The 25,760-nt window shown below is 45.1% G+C and overlaps 2 protein-coding genes across 5 annotated transcripts in view; one reads left to right on the forward strand and one right to left on the reverse strand.

The window, feature by feature from the left end:
- CTNNA1 (catenin alpha 1) overlaps positions 1 to 25,760 on the reverse strand; it is a 122,359-nt gene that overhangs the window by 54,892 nt on the left and 41,707 nt on the right. The window lies entirely within an intron of this gene.
- LRRTM2 (leucine rich repeat transmembrane neuronal 2) lies at positions 4,073 to 6,861 on the forward strand. 2 transcript variants are annotated; one of them, XM_074604441.1, is made up of 2 exons: positions 4,073 to 4,635; positions 5,418 to 6,861. In XM_074604441.1, the coding sequence occupies exons 1-2, from the start codon at positions 4,606 to 4,608 to the stop codon at positions 6,537 to 6,539; spliced, it is 1,152 nt and encodes a 383-aa protein (XP_074460542.1). In that variant the 5' UTR covers positions 4,073 to 4,605; the 3' UTR covers positions 6,540 to 6,861. The 2 variants fall into 2 exon arrangements, with proteins under 2 accessions (XP_074460542.1, XP_074460541.1); XM_074604440.1 differs by having other exon boundaries at positions 4,077 to 4,635; positions 4,990 to 6,861.

Genomic DNA, 25,760 nt, shown 5'->3' on the forward strand with positions numbered 1-25,760 from the left:
TATAATGGTGCTGATTCAAGACCAGGAAGGGTAAGCAGCCAAGTACGCCACGCATGAATTTCAGCGGTGTTTCCACATCTGAGGTGCGATGGTGGAGGAAGCAGGACCACGCGCTGCTCTCTTGTAGGAAGGAGTCTCCCATGGCGAGCCCGCAGCTCACCAAAGCACGGGGGCTGCATGGCAAGAGCCTGGCTCAGGATAAAGTCGCCACCACTGTCCCTCCCGCGCAGCTCGCTGGGCCGTGCTGCTCCCACCCTGACGTCCCTCCCCACTGCCAGCCTGACGCCCCCTGGGTGCCCACAGGGAGGGGAGGGCTGGCTCCTGCGCTCACCCTGGGACAAAGAGGAGTTCCGATGTGCGACCAGCGCCAGGAGCAGAGAGCTGCCAGACAGCGAGCTGACAGTCACCCCAGCACACGTGTGTCCTTTGCTCCCAGGAAGACAAACGCCACCCAACCCATGGTGCCCTGTCCCATCCCGAAGGACGTCTGCAGCTCGCCTGAAGAGCTGGGGATGTCTGTCGACGATGCATCGCCTTGCATGCACCTTTTTCTCCTGTGTCCGCTTCTCGGGCTCGCTGCTAACGCAGCCCCACCGCAGCGCATCCGAGTGACCGGACGCACACGGTAACGCTACAGCCATACGTCTGGGCTCATCTCCGCCGCCTCACAGCCCTACTGACACAACACAGAGGCTATCGTTTAGCAAAAAAGCAGCAGATATTCCCAGGATCCCAGAGGTGCTAACGTCCAGCCAAAAATTAACGTGCTCATTTCTTCAGGCAGGAGGGCGAGCTCTCTGCTCGCCCGGTGTCATGCGCGTGGCTGCAAACCCCGGAGCCTGTGACCGCAGGGCTTGCCAGCCTCCGAGCCCACGGCATGAGGAAGTCACGCAGCCTACATCGACATCAAGTAAAATCAGCTTATTTGTTGTTCTTAATCCACTAGGAAGGCTTCCACAAGATGTCAGCCTAACTAAATGACAACGCTAGCCTCAGGGTGCAATTCTACTTTTCCAGCGTGGAGGTTTAGCAGGAAAACCAGCTCTTTTGCTGCCGGAGGAGCGGGGTAAGGGAGGAGCCCCCAAGAGGGTTATTTGGTCCTAGCAAGCTCATCCCCGAGGCAGACATGCCATCTTTCCTCACCCTGTCACACGTGACGATTCGGGCCGTTACTTGGAAGCGCCTGCTCTGGCAGGAGTCCCCAGATGGCACTCGTACGTGGTTCTCCTCGGCATGCGAGCGAGTTTGAAGTCTCGGGAGAAACACAATTGCAAGAGTTTTGCGGGCAGCTGGGGTTTATTCCCAGCCTATTACACCTCCACACCCCAGGCAGCTCCCAAGGAACAATGTGAATATTACTGGAGAGTTCCAGGCTTAAGAGAATCAGATGTATGCTTTCGGTAATATCTGTTACTTCACGACAAGCGCACATAAAAACATGTTTCACTAAGAAAAGCGCCCATAAAGTTCGCGTTAACAGTTTCCCAAACAGGAAACTCACTGGCAAGGTGCTAAATAGCCCTTGTTTGGTTACGGGCCAAAGAACGGAGAGCTTCAGAGAGGAAGAAACTTACCGTGTTTGAACATTAACTCTTAACTCTGTGCCAAATTATACAATCTTAATGTGGGAGGAACCTACCAACAGATACGGATGCAAAAAAGCAAAACGTTTCCAAAAGATACCTAATTTCAGCCTCCTGGTAACAGCGAAAAGAGGCAGCACAGGAGAGGGGTAACATTTGACCTTATAGCCATTGTCATTTTATTAATTACACCCTTTGGAATGTTGTTTTTAAATGTTATGTTATCGTATTTAAATGTTATTAAAATTCACATCAACACCCCAAATGAGGATCGCGCGCCAGCTGAGCTGCTCTGGGAAGCACAACCACAGGTACCACGGGTCCATCAGACAGCTACGGCTGGATTTCAGCTCTCTCCTCTTCGTACAGCGAACATTAAATGGGAAGAAACTCTTTAAATCACAGAATGGTTTGGGTTGGAAGGGACCTTAAAGCCCAGCCAGTGGCACCCCCTGCCCTGGGCTGGGACACCTCCCACCAGCCCAGGTTGCTCCAAGCCCCGTCCAACTTGGCCTTGAACCCCTCCAGGGATGGGGCAGCCACAGCTTCTCTGGGCAACCTGGGCCAGGGGCTCACCACCCTCACAGCAAACAATTTCTGCCTCAGATCTCATCTCAATCTCCCCTCTTTCCGTTTAAAATCGTTCCCCCTCATCCCATGGCTCCCCTCCCTGATCCAGAGTCCCTGCCCAGCTTTCCTGGAGCCCCTTTAGGGACTGGAAGGCTGCCCTAAGGTCTCCCCGAAGCCTTCTCTTCTCCAGGCTGAATAGGTTTACATAATTTCTTTGCGCATATTTCTTTCACTCCAGAGCAAATGTGAGAACACTTGCTATGGCAGAGCAATTTAAGAAGTTTATCTAACATTTCCTAATTCACTTCATCATTAAAGATAGTTACTTTGCTGATGGGTTTGGGGGTGGGTCGTCTTGTTTTGCTTTCTTTTTTTTGGGTGGGTTTGAGGTTTTCTTTGTAAAGAGTTCATCTTCCTCACCCCTTTACTTTCCACTCAGCGCTTCCCTTCAGCCTGCTCTGGACAGGGCAGCCCACCGCCGAAAGAGGTACCGCCGTCGGTCTTACGGTTACGCCACGGGACAGGGAAGGGAGAAGCATGTAGAAAATCGCAAGTCTCAGTTTAAATAGGTATCGCTAAGGAACCAAGCTTAATAACAAAGGTAAACGGCTGTTTTATCTTAAAATCTTCTTTTGACACAATTCATCGTTTTCTTCCATCAGCACGGGAAGTTTCTTATTCTCAGCTCATCCCATGCCTTGAGGTTGTAAGTGACACCTCGCTGCCACAGAGTGAACATTTTCAAGTGCTTTCTACTACGTTATTGCTTTGTATCTCAAGGTGAAAATAAAAAAGCTTATCCAAGTCGCTTGGAGCAGGGAACTAGCACCCCCCTGCCTCATCCACATTCAGTCAAGGCCAGAGCAGCTGCTCTGAAGGCTTTCCTGCACACGCAGGCAAAAATCCTAACTAAACCCAGAAAAAAATTTAAATCAGATCTGTTCATTTACCTTTCAGTACCAGCTGTCCCAGAGGAGAGTTTGCTCCAGATAAAAGGGCAATGAACTTTTAAAACAAGCAGCCATGACAGCACATTTGCCTCCTCCACGCTGTGCGGCCAGGGACCGGCTTGGCTGTGACAGCACGGACAGCTTTGCAGGGTCACCCTTTCCGCAAACGCTCATTTCTGCGTCTCTGAACCCCAAGAGATAACTGTTCCGGACCTATCCCACAGCGAGATGCTGACGGAAGTAACGTCCCCCCTTTCCCGGGGGGCATATGGCACAGGAATGTAATGGGGGACCACAAGGAAGCTCTCAAAGTGCTCCAAGCCCCGACGGTAAATGCCACACTCCCATCTTCCTCCCCTGCACTCCAGCCTCCAGGAAAAAGCAAGTACAAAAGCCACCGTTTGGGGAAGGGGAGGGGGAATAGATTTTTCTAGTTTCATAACTGCGCGCTGTCAAGCTGGATCCCAATTAAATTTTTCCTGTGCCGTAGCGCAAGCTTTTGCTTTTTCCAGAAATTTCTCATCGCCCGAGCTGCCCGCTCCCGCCGGTTGCTCCCGGGCTGGGTGCTGGACTTTGACACACCACCTTCGTCTCAACGCCCCGTCTCTCCCCTGCCCGCTTCTGCAGGGACCGCGGTTGTTAGGCGAGGGCTTTCAGCTGCCAAATCCCTCTCACCCCTGCGAAAAGCTGGTGCTCGCCAGCATCCTCTATTCGAACCGTGTATATTTTGTATCTAAAAGTTCCCTTAATGCAGCGATATTTAACGGCAGGCTGGCAGCAGCCAGCACTAAGGCACTTCCAACCGCAGCTCTGCGCTGCTTTTAACGCCAGCGGAATTCAGCCAGCACAGATGCAGGAGGGGGGAGCGGGGTGGTGCAAGTCTTTCCGATTCCTTCTATCGCGGGGATGAAGGACTCCTACCATTGATTTTTCACCAACCGCCCACCCCCAAGCCCCCCCCCCCCCCCCCACTCTATCAGTGGTCTTTAACACGATCACAGTATGCACCACAATGCTTTAAAACAGCAAAGCTTCTGGAAAACCCAAACAAAAGGAACGTCACCAGGTGACGTCAGTCTATATACAGCCCTGTGTGGTCGCGGCGCATAAGCAAACCCATTCTTGTACCGCTTCCCTGAAAAGCTTTTCAGTAAATGCACTCATGCTACTACAGGAGCTTCTCTCAGCAATAAGCCACCCATCTGCCATCAACAAGTTAGGACGAAAGGAAGCCACAGCTGCGGAAAAAGAAAACGTGAGCTTCAATTAAACAGCTGAGCAGCCACCGAGGACGGAAACTTGTATTAAGCGTTGATTTAAAAATTGCAGACCTGTCAGAGGAGATCAAGCCAGCGATTTCAAAAGGAATATTCCAAGAGAGCATCGTGGATTCAATTTTGCACTAATATCAAAGGACGCTAACCCCAGTAAATTATTCAAAGGCTATCGTACATTAGAGCCTTTTTACAGACTCACGGCGTTGAGTCTAAAACTACGACTGAATGCACCCTCCAATGTACTCAAAAGAATGGGTAAGTTGCTGCGTTTCTCTATACCTTGTATAATGAATGACCGGCTATGCTTTAAAGGAGCAGTTAGGTGCTATAGCAATTTGTTCTGCACTGAACCTTATATAAAAAAAAAAACAAAAAACCCAAACGTTTTCCGATCGTGACACTGTAATCCTCTGTAATCGAGCTAAAGACTCAGCCTAAGTGTAATATCCAAGTATTCTGTGTTTCGTAGTTAAGTTGTTCCTTGCGTTTAGAATTAGCTTGTCGGAAATGCATGGCAATGTTATCTGCAGTGAAATCTTCCGTCGTGATGTTCAAAGTATACTGATAAGGCTATCCTATCTTGTTGTTTTCCTAAATTATATTCTGCAGGCTTACATTTCAAGTGGCCATTAGGGGCTCGTATGCTGGCAGCACTATATGCAATGAGTATGGTTTTAAAAATGCTGCCTGCCTTGGGCATGGCTTGTCCACCAAAATGTCGCTGTGAGAAGCTGCTCTTTTACTGTGACTCTCAGGGGTTTCACTCAGTGCCAAACACCACTGAAAAGGGCTCGCTAGGTTTGTCACTGAGGCACAATTCTATTTCTGAACTTGAAAGGGATCAATTTGCAAGCTTCAGTCAACTTACTTGGCTTCACTTAGATCATAATCAAATTGCAACAGTCAGAGAAGATTCTTTTCAAGGACTGTATAAACTTAAGGAATTAGTCTTAAGTTCCAACAAAATCTTTCATTTGCCAAACACAACTTTTAGCCAGCTGCTTAACCTGCAGAATTTGGACCTCTCTTTTAATCAGTTATCCTCTCTGCACCCTGAGCTCTTCTACGGCCTTCGCAAGCTACAGACCTTGCACTTGCGATCCAACTCCCTGCGGACCATCCCGGTCCGCCTGTTCTGGGACTGTCGTAGCCTGGAGTTCCTGGATTTGAGCACAAACCGCTTGCGAAGTTTGGCTCGCAACGGATTTGCGGGATTAATCAAGCTGAGGGAGCTTCACCTAGAGCACAACCAGCTGACAAAGATTAATTTTGCTCACTTCCTCCGGCTGAGCAGCCTGCACACGCTCTTCTTGCAGTGGAACAAAATTAGCAACTTGACGTGTGGGATGGAGTGGACCTGGGGCACCTTAGAAAAGCTGGATTTGACTGGAAACGAAATCAAAGCCATCGACCTAACAGTCTTTGAAACTATGCCTAACCTTAAAACCCTCCTAATGGATAACAACAAGCTCACCACTCTGGATTCCAAGATCCTAAGCTCGCTGAGGTCCCTCACCACCGTGGGCCTCTCCGGCAATCTGTGGGAATGCAGCCCAAAGATCTGCGCCTTGGCCACATGGTTGAGTGGCTTCCAAGGTCGGTGGGAGCACTCCATCCTCTGCCACAGCCCCGACCACACCCAGGGAGAGGATATTCTGGATGCCGTGTATGGTTTTCAGCTTTGCTGGAATTTATCGACTGTTGTTACGCCCGCGGCTACGACGACGTACGCAGATCCCACCACCGAGTCCACGAAAAGAATAAGCTCTTCTCATTTCCATATGGGAGACAAAGAGATTCCAACTACGGCAGGCATGGTCGTTACCACCGAAGAACATTTCCCCGAGCCAAACAATGCCATCTTCACTCAGAGGGTAATTACAGGAACAATGGCTTTATTGTTTTCTTTCTTTTTTATCATTTTTATAGTGTTCATCTCCAGGAAGTGCTGCCCTCCCACATTAAGAAGAATTAGGCAGTGCTCAATGATTCAAAACCACAGGCAGCTCCGATCCCAAACCCGGCTGCATATGGCAAATATGTCAGACCAAGGACCCTATAACGAGTACGAACCCACCCACGAAGGACCCTTCATCATCATCAACGGCTACGGACAGTGCAAGTGTCAGCAGCTGCCGTATAAAGAATGTGAAGTATAATACCTACATGCCATCAAAAATTAAACCAGATAAGTAACCTATTTTAAAATCGTAGGGGACCTACATCAGATTCTAATTTTTACAAATGTTGACATAAAGCCTAATTTTCCAAGCTACTTAATGGAAACATTGTTTATGGAGTGGTGCAGTATTTTTTATTTTTAAGTTTTTTAAAAAATAGATCCATAATATTTTCAGTGTTAAAGAAGCAATGATTACATTAAACTTGCACTCCTAATGTTTAAAAGTCTAAAAAGATGCTCACCTCAAACTATGTAAAATGTTTCATGTTCTGTAATTATATGGCTGTGTGTAAAACGTTTATACCTGAGTCTCCATATTCTACTTTTTCTAACGAGAAGAGTCGGAGGGGAAGGATACTGGAGATCTGGGCAGGGATGCGCGGGGGGACGTACGCTCCGTTTGTTCCACTGCAGCTGGAGGATCCCAAACGCTCCAGCTGGCTCCCTGCACTTTAAAAGCAGCCGGGGAGGATGATTTTCCTCCTCTGATAATCTCACTCCAGTTAAAAAAAAAAAAAAAAAAAAAAAAAAGAAAAAAAAAAGGGGGGGTGGGGAAACAAAAAAAACAAACCCCAGCAACGAAGGTCCAGGTGGGGATTTTTTCAGTGCATTGGGGACCAGTGAGTTTATTTTAAATACGGTTTTCCTATCTGCATTCATAGTTTGGCTTGCTTAACCGGACCTTGCTAAAGCTCCCAACAGATAGAGACAGGAGCGGTTCACACGGTCACAAATTAGCAGGACGGTCACAAATCAGCAGGACGACTCTCCAGGCGCTTACAAAGTAGGCAGCGCAGCTTATTTCGGAAAGCTCAGTGCGACGGGATCGATTCTAAATATTAAGTGCATTCAATTCTTATCGGCTCTCTGGTTTGGCTTGATGATGCTTTTTCATGAATTCAGGCTAATTACTCACGGCTACGAACAAACGGCATTTCAACACCTTTTCATGTGTAAATACACTTAATGCAAGTTTTTCTTAATTAAAAGTAAATATCAACCGGGAGGTTAAGGAGGAGAGGGAAGGAAGGAAGAAGCCTCTCTTTGTCCCCCCGCTGCCCCCCCTAGCTGAGGCTTCCTCTCGCCTGGAAGCTATTTTCATGCACTAACTCCACTGGTTCCTCTGGAGACAGAATTAGCCCCTGTAATATAAGCTCTCACTTGTCCTCCTCTTCCAAAATTCAAGGTAATTATCACTTTAAAAGAAAATAAAAAAATAAAAGCAAACCCCAAAACGTACCCTCTGATAAGTTAGGAAAATATAATTAGTTCATAGAATAGTTCACTGAAAAATGTTTCGTTTCTTACTTGATACGGGACAGAATCTAGCGTGCCGGTTTAAAAAAGATCATATAGAAACATATATACACACACACGCACCTCATTTTTAAGGAGTAATTTGATTTCTTTCGCCAGAAGCACCATATTGCTATTTATACTATATTATGAAATTATATGTAAATATTTGCAGATCTATGCAGCGCTGGTGGTACTCAGATGCCACGGGGGCGGGGGGTGGAGGGGGTTTGCAAAGGATTACATTATTTTTAAGTCAACTGCTCAAATATTGTAAACGTTCTAACCAAAGCTAAAAGGACCAGAGGGATGGAAGGTTTTTTTATATATATATATATACATGTATGTATAACTAAACAAAATGTGTTGTCCAATGCTGCAGTGTTAAACAATTACCAGCACACACCGTCGAAGAAAAGAAATTCCTCACAGTGTCGACATACCTTGAACAAATCAGTAATTACAGTATGCTAATTGTGTTGTACTAAACTCTTCCGCCAACTTTTTAAACAGAAAAATCACTGCATAAAAATCTGTTTGCTATTTCACTCTGCTTTTATATATCTGTATTACCACTTAGTGAGGTATTTAGGGTGCAATTATACAACAGTTTGATGTTTTATTGTGAAATGAATTCGTCCAAGGCAATTATAGCAAGCTAAGTGTGACTTCTGTTAAGATTTTACATAAAGATTTTTCAATTACTGGTTTTGAAGATATTAATTTGCATCATTTTACTTTTACATACAGTGCCCTGATTATAAAACAAATATTTTGTTTACTTCCTGTGACTCTGTACTTTAACGGAAGAGATTTGGTGAAGCCTAATGGCTTTCCATAGAGCTACCTTTGAACCCTCGTAACTGTTTATACTACGATGAGCCGATTTACACCTATTCTAGGAAATCAATTACTGCTTTTAACCGAATACAATAAATCCTGCAGGGCAGGTGGACAAAGAGCAAATATTCTGTATGATTAAATGCCACAGGAGCCAGACGGCCAGACCTAAGCTGATAAATCCAAGAATGTATTGGTGTCCAAGGGTATTTAGCTGCCTGTAGAAAGACTCGCTTCATTCCTTACCAGGAGTAAGAGCTCCCAGCTCCTCCCTGACGTCCAGGCTTTTCTCTGGGCAAGGCGACGAGCATCGCTGTCTCAGCAGCATCCTGCCCCTTACCTCGTGCTAACTTACACGATGGGCTGCACTGGGGGGAACTGGAAAGCAAACTACTCTTAGGAATGATTTTCACGCACGGCTGTAGGGTACCAGCAGAGACAAAGTTATAACCGAACTCATTCATCATACCGGCAGCCAAGTAATCTTGCTACACTACCATCAACCATCAGATGTCAATGCTGAACTCTGGTGTCCTCAGCTGCATTTGCAAGAAGGAATTCCACCTTTCTCCTCCACGCCCCGTGGAAACCCTCGCTGTCAGACAGCTCAAAAGGCACCACGTCAGTCTTCCACATGGTAATGAGAAGTGGCTGCTTGACGGAAGCACTGAGGTTCCTCCCAAGGAGGTGCTTTCCCAACGCCCCAGCTCTGCGCACAAGCCCACTCCATCTTTATTAGCTTGTAATTATGCCCAAGAAGAGTAGAGACAGCCGTTCCAGCCATGCTGGATTTAATCCTCTTCTCCACCCCAGCCACTCGTACCAATTTTCCAAGCAGTGCTCCAGTGTCTCTCAAAGCAAACGCACCCAGGCACCCAACTTCTCTCCCCCACCAGTATCCCCAGTTCCCCCGGTCCTGCAGCGCTGCCTTGGCTTGCGGGAGGCCAGCAGACACAGCCTGGCACAGCACTGTTCGATTTTTACTTTGACTCCGCTACACGCTAACAGGCAGCCAATCTCCCAAATGCCATAGTTTATGTCTGCCATTTCCAAAACCATTTGTTGCCAGGTTCCAGGCGTAAGCAAAGCAATTCTGCAAACATTACATTTAGGGTAACAGGTATCATAAAACTCGCAGAATGTCAAACACTAGCGGTGAAGTCAACTTGAATCCCCTTAGGAGGGACAGCAAACAGCAGGCAAAGCCATCGCTCTATACAAGGACACAACCAGAGGCTGTTAATTTTTGGTTTATTATTTTTTATTTTTTTTTTTTAGGTTACTGTCTTCCATTCTCAATTGCTTATAACTCTTCCAGGCAAGAAGGGTACTGTAATAATTGTGTTACTCAGCAGTGTCCGATTTATTTTGTACATGGAACAAGAACCACGGGGATTTGGGTTAAATTCATCGCATTTCAGTGTGGGCGCTGGCTAAGGACAGGAGGTTGTAAAGTTGCTCTCCCCAAATACCACCTCCATTGCATGGCCTCAGTTTCTACAAGCATTAAGTGGCATTATAGGTGCTTCACCACCTCCAGGCACAGCCTCATGCAAGTGTTCAGGGCCTTTTAGAAATGAAATTTCAGCCTGGAAAAGAGAAGGCTCCGGGGAGACCTTGGAGCCCCTTCCAGGCCCTACAGGGGCTCCAGGAAAGCTGGGCAGGGACTCTGGATCAGGGAGGGGAGCCATGGGATGAGGGGGAACGATTTTAAACGGAAAGAGGGGAGATTGAGATGAGATCTGAGGCAGAAATTGTTTGCTGTGAGGGCGGTGAGCCCCTGGCCCAGGTTGCCCAGAGAAGCTGTGGCTGCCCCATCCCTGGAGGGGTTCAAGGCCAAGTTGGACGGGGCTTGGAGCAACCTGGGCTGGTGGGAGATGTCCCTGCCCAGGGCAGGGGGTGCCACTGGGCGGGCTTTAAGGTCCCTTCCAACCCAAACCATCCTGTGATTCTGTGATTCTCCTGCTCTCAAGACCCTGGTCCCATCCAAAGATCTCCAGGCTCACTGATCTCCAGCCAGCCTCTCCTCCTCCCCACCTTCACCTCAGTGAAACGCAAACCCAGCCGCACAAGTTCAATTTTTGAGTCATCATACTGGAACAGGTCTGAATTAATGCTTTCAGTTCTCCTCTCATTAGTCGCTCTGCATTAGATCATCTTTTAAATGCACACAACTAAGAATTACTCGATAAAGAGTAAAATGGGTTAGCGTTTAGCCTCCGCCTGAAGTGTTCCTCTGCACAGAGCTCCCATTTCCTATCAGATGGAAACATAATTAATGCCGCTGTATCAATGTTTGTTTTTGTTTGCTTTTCCCCAAGCAGAAATTATCTGATTTTTCAGCGATAAGCCTAGCCTGCATGCAAATCTACGCATCTGAGCTTACGTCCCATTACCCCCCTTAGAAGACAGTTGCTAATATGTAAAATCAGAAATATCCAGTGGCTTTAAACTAGAATTCTGCACTGCACACTTATTTTTTTAATGTGTTTAAGTTAATTTCTGTGCTACTTTAATGAAAATAAAGTTGATTTCATTCTGTGATCTGCGTAGCTATCAAAACCCATCTGTTCAGACCTATGAAGTCTACCCAGAAGCTGAATTTCATCTTTCTTATGAAGTTTTCCATAAAAATTAGAAGTTCAGAGAGGGATACAGTATTTCTCCTCCCCCAAATAAAGGAACAAGGAGACAACAGAAATCCAAGGCAGTTGCCCAGCAGCAGCTCCTCCCTCCGTCGCAGAGCCCCGTACGCTAGAACTGGTGCCAGGCTTTGCTTTGAGAGCCATCACGCCAGCAGGATGCTTAAAGCTCATTTCAGAGTCATCTGGAAATTCAGCATTTCACATCTTGTATAAAAACCTTTTGAGAGGTATCTGGGGAAAGGTAAACAGAAGCTTTGATGGATATCATCAAGCCTCAGACAGGGCAAACCACCGCACAGCTTGTGCGCCTCTGGGCTAAGCAATGAAAAGCTGCACCTTCAGCCACTCCTTTGTTTAAAAAAAAAAAAAAAAAAAAAGGGGGAAAAAAAAAGAAAGAAAAAAGAAAAGGAAAAAGAACCAAACAAAATCCACCCCATTTTTCTTTTTACCATCACGAAAACATTAGTGAGTGAACTATTCTACCAGCTTAGTGACCAGAGATTAAAAAGGAGTCTTAGATGCATTGTATTTAAATTATGTTTAAAGAGCCACTTTCTGGTGGGAGGGGGTGTAAGTAATGGAGTAAAACAAAGTGCAGTGTACAGAAAAATTTTGTTATTAAAATTGTGTATACTGTAAAACTGAATTTGCCTCTTTCTTCCTCCCTTTTCAAACAGAGGTGTCAAAAGCTCATCCTTTCATAATACATAAAGACCAGTCTACATCCTCTGCAGCTCAAGAGCGCACCAGCACTACCCAAAGCAGAGAGGTCAGGTTTGGGCCGGTCCATTTGCCATAATCATATCAAATACAGCACTTGCTAGTTTCACTACAATAAATGAGCTGGTCTGCACGGGTTCTTCTCAAAAAAGATGTCTCTTGACTAGCAAAAATTCTTTGTATAAGCAAGATGAGAGGGCGAAAGCCAAAGCAAAGGCCCTTGAGACTGAAGCCCCGTGAGAACCTGCATGAGAAGCACCACAGGCAGGAGCATCCCCTCCAGCGGCCGGTGCGAGCTGTGGCACGGCCCGGCAGATGCTGGCTGCTGGGCTGCCGAGTCCTGGCTCCAACCCTGGGTCTTCCTCTTGGGTCCCCTGGTAGACCAACCGTTGGTCATGGTGCCAGGCAGGAGCCTGGCGCTTCCAACAGGACCACCTTGCCAAGAATTTAGCAAGGACAAACGATCCGTATCATTTAGAGACGTCAAACTAGCAAGACATCACTCCAGCTCCAGATTACAGCCATCTAGAAAGTGTCAGAAATACAGTCCCTGCACAAAAAGTGTTCTTTGTATGGGCTACTGCAATGAACGTAACGTTCAAAGTCAGGGTGCTTCAATAACACGAGAAAGATTTCTGATTTAGAGAAGTGACAGGTTCACGAACACAACCCAAAAGCCTTGATACAACAGCTAAAGAAAAGAACACGTTTCAGGATGTTCCAAGATGATTACAGGCGCTGAACTGCCAGCTACAATCTTTTGAGTAACTAAGCCTTAGCTGCATTTACTTTTTTTGCAAGAGGTTTGGCTGGAACAAGTTCTCAAGGGTTTTAAATGTCAGTTGGCTAACTGCCTCTCAAATCCTTCTAACGCTTCAAAGCGGCACATGATAAATCTATTTTCTTAAATTCTCAAAGAGACTAATTTTAAGATAAAACGCATCTCCCTCAAATGCAAAACCAGTTGTTTTCACAAGGAAAGGTAAGATATATAAGAGGAAAAAAACCCCACTGTATTCTGAGCGTACTGTGCAAAACCTTTAAATGCAATTAGTTAGAAGGAAACGTCAACATCACTAGGAACTCACTTTTAGATGTAGGCTGTGTTAAGACAACTGCAAAAAAATTGAGACTGAAGAATCTGACCGGAGAGGACTGCGCAAACGAACTGAAAACTGCAGCGCATCTGGGAAAGCGCCGACTCCCTCCTCCGGTGAGTGCCCAGGCTCGGGAACAGAATTCAGTGCTCGTCCAGGATAAATCCCTGATGTCAGTATTTCCTGTAATCTGTCCTTATGGGAAAAAGCTTTATGAAATCATCGCGACCTAATCAACAGTTTCATTCCTGTTAAGATACTAGGAACACAATTGTACTGTAATGAATTAAAGCTCTGTCATATTTGACATCAAGAACCATGTGCTCTGGGAGTTACCCCATGTAACACCCAGAATTACTACAAATGCCTCGTTCACAAAGTGTCACATTTATTTCTGTGATGAACAATTACAGAGGTTTGGCTACTAAGGGCATTCAGCAAATGTTTCTGAGCTTAGAGGTAACCAAAACGTTATCGTGGTGCTTCCGCTGGTTTTAATCAACAAGATTTAAGAAATATCACTTTTTTCTTCTTTCTTAGTCTGCTAAAAGGACAAGACCAAAGACTTAAGATATCCCCAAAAATCATTTGAGACCTTCTGAATCGGCAGCATGAGAAGCTGCAGCGGGGAGCTGAACGGTGAGCAGAGGGGAATATAGCTGGAGTGAAACACAGCGTCCCCTCCCCGGTTTGTAACCCAAACACTTCCAATACACACACCAGCAAAACCAAAGGGGTATTCTCTACCACCAGGACGTTTTAAGAAACTAATAAATCATCTTTTTTTAAAAAAAAAAAAACCAGAGTCTTTATTTTAAGTGCTGTTCGAGTAATTTACCCCTGTTTTCTCCCAGCAGGCTCTGCTACCTGTACGTTGAATACTCGAGCAAACCAGACCCAGAGAAAGCGCTGGTTTTCTTTCCCACCAGTCCTCACCCCTAACGAGCGTGCAGTGCTTCCGCTGTCTGACGCAGGTGCATCACGCTCTATACCAGTTTAAAAAAAAAAAAAAGCAGCCTTATTTCAGTGAAAAGTCTCGAAGTCAGTGCAAAAGCTTCATCCATCGAGAAGGTGCTTAAATAATGAATGGGTCATAATTCTTTACAGTCAAAAGCAATTAATTTTCTGTGTTATAATCAGGAGAATAAATCTGAAAAATCCATTCTAATGGCTCTGAATCTGAAGGTAGCGTTGCAGCTGAATTTTTAATCTTAAAATACAGGAGCAATGAGGACTTCTGCTGTTCAAACATACAATCTTCTACCAAACAGAAGAGCTTTACTGCATATTTAATAAGTAGAACGGGTTTTGCAAGACCGCATGAGACTAAAGACAGCACTAGATACAGGAAACGCATTTCAAGTAGAAAGGTCCTTCCAAGATTCTTCTCAACCGTATAGCTGCAAAAAGTCTTGAAATATCTTTTACGAAGTGTACAAAATACTGCAGAAAAGCTTATTGCAAAAAGTAGCTTTACTTCTATGTTTGCAAAGAGCTAAAAATATTGAGAAGAGTGTTAATGCGAATCCAGCTCAACCCTACCGCAATATTCTTATTAGGATGCATTTGCTCTCTCTTCCCTTTAACTAACTCCTAAATAATCCATCACATATCCAGAACCTCTGCCTCAAAAGCCATGTGCTGTTGGCTGGGACCATCAATTTCTGCCCTCAAATAGATTGCTTCAACCCTGATACCCCCTTAAGTTTTTAATCTTTCAGAGAAGAACAAAGTGTAAAATTAATAGAGCTCTTAGTAAAGCTAATAATGACACAATCTGTTAGCAGTGAGAACATGGGAGAGGGGACGGGGACACAGACAACAAGCGAGTTTCCATCTCTCAAGGCACCACACAGGAGTTAACAAGGGGAGAACACACAATTTCACAACCTTTGTTAACAATCTCTGCTTTGAGTAAGTCAAATTTGAGCTACCCAAGCTGACTGCCTGACCCAGAAGGGAGTCACGCAGTGAAGATCCTCAGCACGCACCTAGCGAAGGATGCGAGTCAGGGACAAATTAAGATGAGAAAACAAGAGAGCAAGCCATTCTGCGAGCCCCCGGGTCTAACCACATACCTCTCATTTAAAGAGCAAGAGATATTAAAGCATCATCTATGCTGTCCTCAGGATAAGACAACACACTTCAGTAAGGACACAGAGCTCCTCATTGATCGACTCTAGCCCTGAAGCAAGCCATCCCCAACCAAAGAGCAACATCTGCTGTGCCAAGGCCTACCGAGACTTAGGGTTAAACTCCATGCCTGAAATTCCAGTTGAATAATTTTTAAAGGTTAAGGAATTCCTCCTCGATCTTTCCGGATGGTCCTGAAGATGGGAATAGCTGCGTGGCTGTTCACAGGCAGGGCAGACCCCCCAGCTCAGCAGTCGAGGGAGCAGCAGACCCGCAGCACCGGCAGCCCAGGCTGGTAACTCCTAGTGACGGCTGGAAGCTGATACTTGAAGGTATCAAGTGCATATCTTCAGGGTTCAGGCCTTCAAGGATTTAACAGCCACAGGGCAGGCAGGAAGAAAAAGCCATCTCTGGTTTATATTCTTCTCTACGGACGACCGGTTTAGCTCTGGGACCTCTATTAGCACCGCGGCAGCTGTGGAACTCGGAAATAAGAGAGCTTTGACTACATGACAGATGCATTTTGCCTGCAATTAGCATCCAGTCCTAAATTCCTAAGACACCAGCAACTTCAAGAAAGGCTAAGGTCAGACGTTTGATTAGGTTGAACTACAGAAAAAAAATACAGTAGGCTTTGGCAGGTACTAAATCTCTAACACGACAACTACACTCCTGAGTGAAACAAAAATACCAGGTACCTTGACAAGTTGCTATAGTCTATAGTGACAGTTAACTTTTAGGAGATGTCTGTAATTCAGTAAAGGATGTACAAAGTAGCGTGCTCCACGTCCCACGTGTAACGAGCTTTTGCGGGGTATCAGCTCTGCCTGTTAGCGGAAAACAGGTCTCTAGACCAGCTAAAATATGTCAGGCCTTTGGATGAGGGACATCTGCTGCACATAGTTAAAATAATGAAACACCCACATAGCCCACCGCGTAACATAATGTAACAGTGAAATCAGGACTAAGGCACTTCAGATATTTACAGACCACGCGTGCAACTTCAATATACCTTCAGCTGGGAACTGCGGAACAAGTTGCAATGCCTCTTCCACTCCAAGTTTTGGATTTGTCGGCCATGTAGGTATTTATTGACAAATTTGAAACTTGGAGATGACAAATTTGAAACTTGGAGAAAATGCACCGCTTTGTTCCAAATCTGAGAAGTGTTTATGGAACGAAATCAAAGCTCTTGCTGCCATGAGATGCACTTACCAGCAGGGACTGGCACAGCAAACGCTACCTGACACACGGCAAGGTTCTTGTGCAAAAACCACTTGCAGTAACGGCAGACGGAGACCTGGGACGTGGAAGAGCTCAGCACCCTCCTCTAAGGCAGCTCAGGTCTACTCCAGGATCTCCCCGTGACTAACGGCCGGCTGACAGCACGCCGTAAAACACGGCGGACAAATGGAAGCACTGACAAAGTGGAGAACGACTCCAGTGCACCACGCAGATAAATTCCAGGGATATTACCCCTTCATATCTACAACTGTCTATGGACAACAATTAACTTGACAAAGCATGCCAATGAGAGTGTCCAGAGACACATGAAAAAGTTTTATACTACATTCAAATGAGCTGATGCTACCAGGCTGCAGGCTGCTTGCTGCCTCTTAGCGGGCACTCCATCATTCCAACATACCACGGTAAAGCTGCATCATCAAAACAGGAACTTTCTGACACCTACTGTTACTGTCCATTTATTCAAGAATAATGATCTTCATCAGGCAAATGAGTAAGTGATCATCAGCTTTAAAAAACAGTTTCAGTTGTTTACGCGAAGCCAGCGACGTTGCAGCACATTGTGTTCACTGCAACCCCTCTGGCTTCAACCTGTGCCGTAACAGAAAGGAAAAACACTTGCGTCTCTACTTACTGACCATCAGACACCCTCTGAACAATGAAATACAAGGAAACCACTCCAAAAAGGTGAGGTTACATAAATAACAAGACAACGCAACCACCTCATTCCTCTAAAAAATTGATTATGCACACATATGCAATGAATAAAAGAAAGTGTAACAGAGATGTGACACAGTAAATCCACCTGAAACAATACAAAATATATGCAACCAGTGATCCTGGGGTACTAACCTAAAGCAATATTTAAAATTAAACCTCACCCCAATGACTAACGTGTAAGTTTACCTATGGAGGGCAGAAAAACCTTCTAAAAATTCAGTTTCCAGAGAGGTTTCGGCCTCTGCAGATGGGAATCTCTGCACAGAGACAGCTTCAAGAGCAGAGATTATACCTTAGTACCAGAATCCTCTGTTATTATGTTAACCAATAACTTCACGTTATCTTTATCTATATAAAAGTACATCGACTCTCACCATATCATCTTACACTAAACCTATATCTGTTAAAATTAGGTGCCTACTACTTCCAACTGCCGCCTGCCGAGCTTTTTCCCATTACCAGCAGCAGATCATCCGTCCTGCACTTCGGGCCTTTCCTGGTTGCCTAAACCTCCAGCTAGTCGAAGTGTTGCTCAGTTGCCACAAATCAATTTAAATGGGTAAACTAAGCTAAAAATATTACTGACTTTAATCTAGGGTGGGGGTGGTTTTGAATAATTACTGTATCCTGTTTCCTACATTTGCTCACACAAATGTTTCAAACTACTGAAAGAATTAGGACTAAATGACGAGTCCACGTCCTTGACGCAGACCGCTCACAGACACAAGGTGCCAAATACGATAAAGAACAAGAACAGGTTTCAGAGATCCGAGCCAGAAAAGAAAAAAAAGCAAAAAAAAAACCCCACAAGAACAACCAACCACAAAACCACACCATTCTGCTCAGAAAAAAGGATTTCTTTGTGATTATCAAAACAACTTCGACCAAGGCCATCACACAGCTCAATTTCTATTTTGACACCTGGTTTGGTTATTTCTTTTTTTATGTAATGCAGTTATAATCAGGAAAGGCCTGTTTTACCAGTGCGTTTTCAAAAGCATTTCACTGCCTTTGAAACAGGTATTTCAAATTAGTAACATATTTACAGTATCTTCATTAATATTAAAAAAAAAAACCTCCAAAAGTCTTGCTTTCCCCGTATGAGAGCTATACGTTATAACTTCACTCTTGCAGAGTCTGTTCCCTGACAAAAAAAAGAATGTCAAGAGAACGCACAGGTTAGCCTTCTTCCAAATTTCATAACATCTTTTAACTTCCATGGCAGCTGACCAAAATCTTCAGGACTGCTCCAGGCTAAAACCCACTCCTAATCCCTGTAACTTACCCCAGAATTCCCACTCAAGGGCTTGCTGGGAGCAGTGGAAAATGCAGGGGCTGGTTAGCAGGAGCTGGGGCTGGTTTGTAAGCAGTTCACATCTTAAGGACAATCGAATCTCGACCATATGAAGTGATAAATTTCAACCCCGGCCCATGCAGAATCCAGTTACGCGCTAACTTGTACATCCATCCATCCATCCATCCCCCCCCCCTCGAGCTCCAGCTGCAGGGGTAACTAGCAATTTCATTCAAATATCTTCACAGGCAACAGTAACTGAGCAAGTCCTTTAAAATTACTGTCTAGCGCTGTCAATTGATTATTTCTTAAGGGAAAAAAAAGTGGTATTGCAACAGCACGAGGTAGTTTATTTATTTTTTACTGCTCTTTTCACCTGTGTTGCAGGGGAGGAAGGGAAGGGATGAAGAGAACTATCTGTCTGGTCTGGAAAACGACAGATTCTCAAACATTTTGTACTACTTTTGTGCCGCTGCCAGGTAATGGAGCTACCAGTGATCTCTTAAGGCTTATTCTTATATATCTAGACAAGTGAACAGCGGAAGTTTTATGATATAGAGCACACAGGTTCTATACCTCTGCAACACATTTCCACCACTGAGGCAAAAATATCTACTCGTACAGATAAGCAATGGTGGGAAGAGTGCCAGGGTGCCAAGAAAATCATCCTGCAATAACATGCATCTTTTTCTCCAGAGCTCAGAAGAAAAGTGAAATTGGCAATAATACATCATATGCTAAAACTGAGTTTTCATTGAACTGAGTTTTCCTGGTTTCCATTAAATCATGATGCTGGGGCAAAGTTCGGACTCTAAGAGCCAAAACTGGACTCAGCGTTAACAAAAGCAACATACCTGAAATATTTTGCAAAATGTAAGAGGTTTATGTTTCTTGTTCCCTTGAACATGTTTTCCAGTTGAGCTCCAAGAGCCAGGGTGACGGACTCTAACTTGTTACCCGGTTAGGTTTGCCAGGTCTCCCCCGGAGAGCAGCACGCTTCCTCCCCAGAGACCTCCAGGGGTTGGCAGTTCACGCCTCACCAGCAGATGGGAGGCAGAAGAGTGTCTTGGCTTTGTTTTACACAATTCCAGATGTAAAGAGGTTATTTTATAGTGGGTTCGGCATCTTACTTCTTTAGGAGCTTGCCAGCTTGTGTCCTTCCCTCCCCACCGCGAGCAGGCAGGGTGCGTGATGGTGCCGGGGCTCAGCACTCCAGCAGCCCAGGTCCAGGCTGCTCTGCCACGGTCGGTGGTGCCTCTGGAGCAGGGGGCTCCTCCTGGGCCATGCTGGACCAGAGCCCCAAGCCCAGCTCCCACCCAACCCGGCAGAGAACATTAGAAAACTCTGGAACGCAGTGGAAAAGCAGCACATCGGCATCATGCTGCAACAACCAGCCCCCACAGTCTTACAGTGTGGGTCTACGCAGGCCCTAGAGACACACCAGAATTGCTGGCAAAAGCTCTGTTTTAAACCTACGGTGTTTCTTCACGCAGCATGTAGGTGAAAACGATGCTGGATCACCCCCGATTGCTGTGCGAGCAGGTGAGGCCCAATCCAGGCTGCTCACAAATGACAGCCCAGGAGCTCAAGGAGGGCAGCACAATATTTTGTCAATACTTACAGCTGTTTCCTCACGAGCGATTTTGTTGAATGACGACTAGTTAAGCTTGGCTACAGGTCAATTCATCTCACTTTGGGTATGGCTGGGTAGATGGGAGTAGGAGAATGGATGGGCTAACGTCTCAGAATACCAAATCAGAGGGACAAAACGCTTCTGCAGGAGCCACGAGGCAGCTGCTGGGGCTGGTGAGTAATCCGCTACTGCGGAGCCGCCTTCACAGGCATGATTTTTCATTTTGATGTTAATTAGTAACCTTATCTAAAGAATATCTCAAGTTTTCCCTTCGCAAATTACATGAACTAATAGATACATCCAGAAAAAATGAAAAGCAGGCTGAAGTTTACACCCGCAGTAATTGTAAGAGCCTTGAAATATTTTAGTTTTTATCATATTTTACATGCATGTGAAAGGCTTTAGAAATAGAACACCTAAAATTGGAACAACACAGACCCCTGCAAAACTCAAATTAAAAAGAGTGAGCCAAGACAGCATATGCCCTTTCCAAGAGGAAGAGAATGCATTATAAATCTGGGAATAAAGCCACCTAACTCCTGGCAAGACATCTCAGAGAAACAGATAATAAAACAATCCTACCAGTACAGCCATAAGACATTCAAAGCTAGAATTAATGTATCCTTTATTCATTATTAGAAATATAAATAGCTTTAGTTTGCGACAGGTTTTAAGTATTTCCTGTAGGAAGGGATTCAACAGCCTTAACCTGCAATATAGCAACAGAAAACCCCCTAGATATGAAGTTGCCTTCGACAGGAAGCAAAAGGCATTAAAAAAAAACTGGAAATAGCATCGAAAGCTGACTAACTGTCGAGGGACTAGCGAGCGAGCACTTCTAGATTTCCCAGCACCAAAAAGCAGAAGTATCTCCTCTCCCTCCCAACACGTGCGCGTCAGTGGCTTCGCTTGCCTCCAGAGAAGACACAATTGCTTGGAAGAAGAACGCCCTTGTTGGCCATGAGGTTGGCCCCAGCGGTGGCAGTTAAATAAAGCCGGCAACCTTATTGCCGTCACCTCCATCTACCTACAGCAAGTGACTCACCCAGGAACCCTGCCGGATTCAAAAGACACTGAAAACGTGGCATGCCTAACGTCATCCCTCCCAGAGACACTACAAGCCATTATTTACTAAGCTAATTAGCCAGCCACCCTTGCAGATAATGAGAATGCATTAAAGTATTTAAAATTCCGGCACAAGCCTGACACATACAAAGTGGCTGCCCTTCTTCAAAAGAAAACGAATGTCAAAGGAAATAAACCATTTAGGAACAGTCAGCAGATCTGAGGTGGAGCGGGAAGGTGGCATCACCTACGGGAAGCGTTTCAGAAAAAGTAAGCAAAGCAAAGCAGAGCGCTATGGGATGCAGAGGTCTTTCACATCTTTATTGTATCAGCCTCTACTTGCAAAGAAATCATTAGACATGACTTAAATTAGCAGTAGGTAGATGATAAAGCAGCAGCTACTCAAAACAAACAGAATTAATGTACAGAACTGTACAATCTGGCACAGAAAACCAGGGAAATTGAATGTACTTAAGCTGACAGTGATCTGAATAACCCAGCTGGTTAAATTCAGTTTTACACCAAGAAATAAGCTTTAACTGACTATACACTTCACGGCAGCCTAGTACTGAAAGCACCCTTCCCTTTACATAGGCACTGCTCCAGAAGCGGGTAATATAACCAAAGTCAGCCCAAGTTTACAAAATGCATAAAATAAATTAATCCATCTACTGGAAATGACACCAGGAAAACTCCCAGGAGATACTGGGAGTATCCCCGAGTACTTGATATAGTCCTGCTCTTCCAAAAACACTTCCTAAACTCCAGTTGAGAGTATCCGTGATTTTTTTTTTTTTTTGGGTGTGGGGGGGTGGGATGTTTCTACAGCACTGCAAAACTGATTGAGGATAAAAATTTAGAGGCAGTTTGGAGATTTCAGCACCTGTCACCAAAGAGCCAGTTTTACATTCTCTGTGACTAAGTCTTCATGAAAGCATACGGGGGAGTATCAGGACACGAAGATTTGCTGCTTAATTACCACCTTTTTCTCTACACAAATATTCCTCATCGGATCTCCTCATTCATTCAAGTCGCAGCTCCCCCAGTAGAGTCCCACGGCATCTGCACGGACAGGAGCAGCCCTTGGGGGTGACAAGGGGTGTGTGACAGCAGGGGTGGGAGATGAGCCATAGCCAGGCGAGCCCGGGCAGCAGTCTCACCCGCAGCTACAAAAGAGCTAAGCCTGCTTCAAACCAGGTCCCACAACGCAGGAACATAAACTCTGAAGTTTGAGAAGACCCTGCCTTCCTCAATTAAAAGATTCCACAGGAAGAAACACAACCATCTTGTAGGCCATTAGCTCCAAAGGGGTCAATGCTCAGGTGCGAGACAGAAGGGCTTTCAACTTCTTTCTTTTTTAAACTTTTCAGTTATTTCTGCATTAACTTCTCGTTTTCTTGGCTTCTTTCAGTCCAGCGACCTCTAGAATTGGGATTCTTTGACTCCTGGAGAGGTGCCCAAAAACTCATTCTGCCTCTAAGGGAATTCACAATTTGGCATTTAAGGGGAACGGTATCAAATGCTATGGCTGCAGTCTGATTCTGTACTTGACATCAGAGCTCTCGTGTCACCTTCTTCCCCCAAAATGACTCAATAAAGACAGTCCTCAAAGGAGAGGTTCAAAGACATAGCAGGGAAGAGCAAGCAAGCCCCGCATTACAAATATTTCCCTACACAGTTCAAGAAGCCGACTGGTGAGGTGGGGAAGACACACACAGGAACCCTTGGAAAAAAACGAGATTAAATTGAAGTCACCGACACAGCAGGCACCTGGGCAATATAATGTAGCCAGTTGCTCAACCCCTACACAAGTAGAATCAATTACTGGGGTTTAGTTAAGATGCTTTGAATGAAATTAATGCATACTTAAAAGCAATGCACGGTATTAGGTGAAAAAAACCTGGGGACAACACGTAAATGGAGGTGCATGACTTGGGCCAGCACTAACATTCACTGCTGTAATTCAACTGCTGGGAAGCTTGAAACACCCACCAAGACCTTCCAACACCAGATATGGGACAGACTGTGCGCGCTACAGAAGTCCCAGGGTTATCTTCCTACTCAGGAAACAGGATTTTTGTTTTTTTTAAAAGCGTCGTATACCAATGTCGCTAATTAACATCTGGAATGAACCTGAAACCTGTCAATACAAAAAGTCACAAGCTGGTATCAGGAAGGAAAAGAAACTTCAAAATATAGATAAGTCTCAAGTATATAGTGAGGGGTGCCTCGAAGAAGATAGTTCAGGATCTCCAGCATTCCTTAATATTTCTGTGTGTATTTCTTTTACTTCTTGAGAGAAATTATGCAACCACATTCATACCTCAAGACCACATAAAAAAAAAAATTTAACAGTATCAGAATTATCTGAAGCCTTGAATAGTTGAAGACAGGGGCAGCGTGGTGGAGCCAGGGCATTTACTATGCGCAGCCTCACACTGCACGGACAGAACTTGATCTGCTATTATTAAAGAAAAAAACAAACCACAACAAAAACCCACAAAAACAAAAAACAAAACAACAAACACAAGCCAAAACCCAAAACACACCCCCCCCCCCCCCCAAAACCAACCCAAGCACACAAAAAGGTGCCTGCCTCACTTGTAGGTCGAACCTTAGTCCAAAATTCAATCCACTTAACACAGAGGCAATAAAAAGTACATTCATTTATTTTTCTTAATGTGTCCATCTTTTAAGTATGGGATCAAACCAGATTCCCTAAAACGCAGCAGATGAAAGGCACGCTAGAAGGAAAGCGCGGAGCAGGCAAGAAGAGAGGGCTGGGTGGCCAGAGACCCCCCAAGGAGACACCCCGCCTGCTGCCTGACCACCCAGCAGAGCCAGCCCATTGCCCTGTGGCCACCAGGACCAACCCATTTGTAGCTACAGACCTGTGCCTCATCTCCCTCCAGTTACTCCAGTGCACCTTGCTCCAGTTGCTCCATCACCCACGCCTCCTTTGCTCCACGGAGACACTCAGCTCTCAAGACACCATACCTACAGAGTTAAACGGTTTCTCAACCAAGAACCTTCTGTTTTCAAAGCCCTTTTTTTTTTTTCTTCCCCCCATCTTTTTTTCCAAAGAGCTACCAGGCTTCACTTTCCACGTTTTTTTCCGCAGGTTTCATAAAGTAACTGATAATGTCAATTCAAGTTACATATTCAGTAAGCCACAGATGACAGCACCTCAGGCATACAGAAGAGATTCTGAGCCGAGAAGCAATTCTTTATTTTTTTGTTTCTGGCCACATATGGCAGCACCCAACGAATGGCAAAAGCCTCTTTTCTTGACAGTCGGAGGTTAACATGTATGTAGTATGAGTCAATAATCCACGAACGGCTGCACATCACGCAACATTTGCATTCAATCCAAAGCCTACAGACATTAAAGAAAAATACACACAATTTAGGAAAGGCACAGTTACTTGTGAAAGTAAGCTCAGGACCATGCCACTGCCTTCTCCCTGACTACTGCTAATTTTGCAAGTGCCCAGATTTTCCTCTTATGGCCTGATGCCAAGGAAAGGCTTTTTTCAATTGGCGCTGAGGAAAATGCATCTTTTCGCACACCTTTGCAAGGAAGTTCTTGGCCTGAGAGCCTCTAGGTTTGTTGCTGTTACTGTAAAGGAGCCACTCTTTTAGAATGCGAATTCGGCAAGAATCATTTTTGAGTATACAGTCTCCGAAGCCAGGAAGTCTTTTCAAATAGGTTTGAGCAGAAGAATTTTTAACCCCGGCGTATGCAAGTTGTCTCTGCTCTGTTTCTCCTCTGCCCATTTGCTTTTAACTCCTGTCCCTCCTGCTGAAGAAACACGTCCCTCTGCAGACCAGAAGGAAGCCAAAGTTTTTCTCCTCTATTTCGACAGCTTTCCAAGATACAGCATAGCCCGCATCCTTTCCCCAGACATGAGGAGGATTAAGTCACTCTTCCGCCTCTATTTACATTCAAGAGTGCTGCCACTACTTGGATAAGCCACAAACGCTAATTATTCTGTATTGATTCAGTTGACTTTCTGGGACAAAGTAGGTCTAAAGTTCCAGGACACATTATGAGCATTACCGAACATCAGGGGTTTTTTTTTTTGGGTTGGTTTTTTTTTTTGAGGTTTTTTTTTTTTTTTACACAGCATAAACCAGGTTAAGCAAAGAACACCGTCTAGATATTAAACGCCATATCCAGAATAGAATTTCTGGGTTCCCATCAAGACCTTCACTGCTTGTGAAGGTGAAAAAAGGTGAAGAGATATTGAAAAGCGAAAAAAAGAAGCGGAGGACAAGAGGTTTTGCATAAGACCAGGGAACTGGAGAGGATGTAAGCGGTACCACACAATAACAGGGCCACGTATGTACACAGACAGCGACTGCCCTCATTCTCTCACTTCATTATCTCCTGAATCCCATCTTGCAGAAAGGCAGGAACTTAAATAGAGTTTGTGTTAGATCAAGGCTAAAGAACGGGGAAGTCCAGGACTTCAAATGGAAGTATTTTGTTGTAATGCAAGAACTGTAG

Source organism: Larus michahellis, chromosome 11 (assembly GCF_964199755.1).
Source record: "Larus michahellis chromosome 11, bLarMic1.1, whole genome shotgun sequence".
Lineage (NCBI taxonomy): Eukaryota > Metazoa > Chordata > Aves > Charadriiformes > Laridae > Larus > Larus michahellis.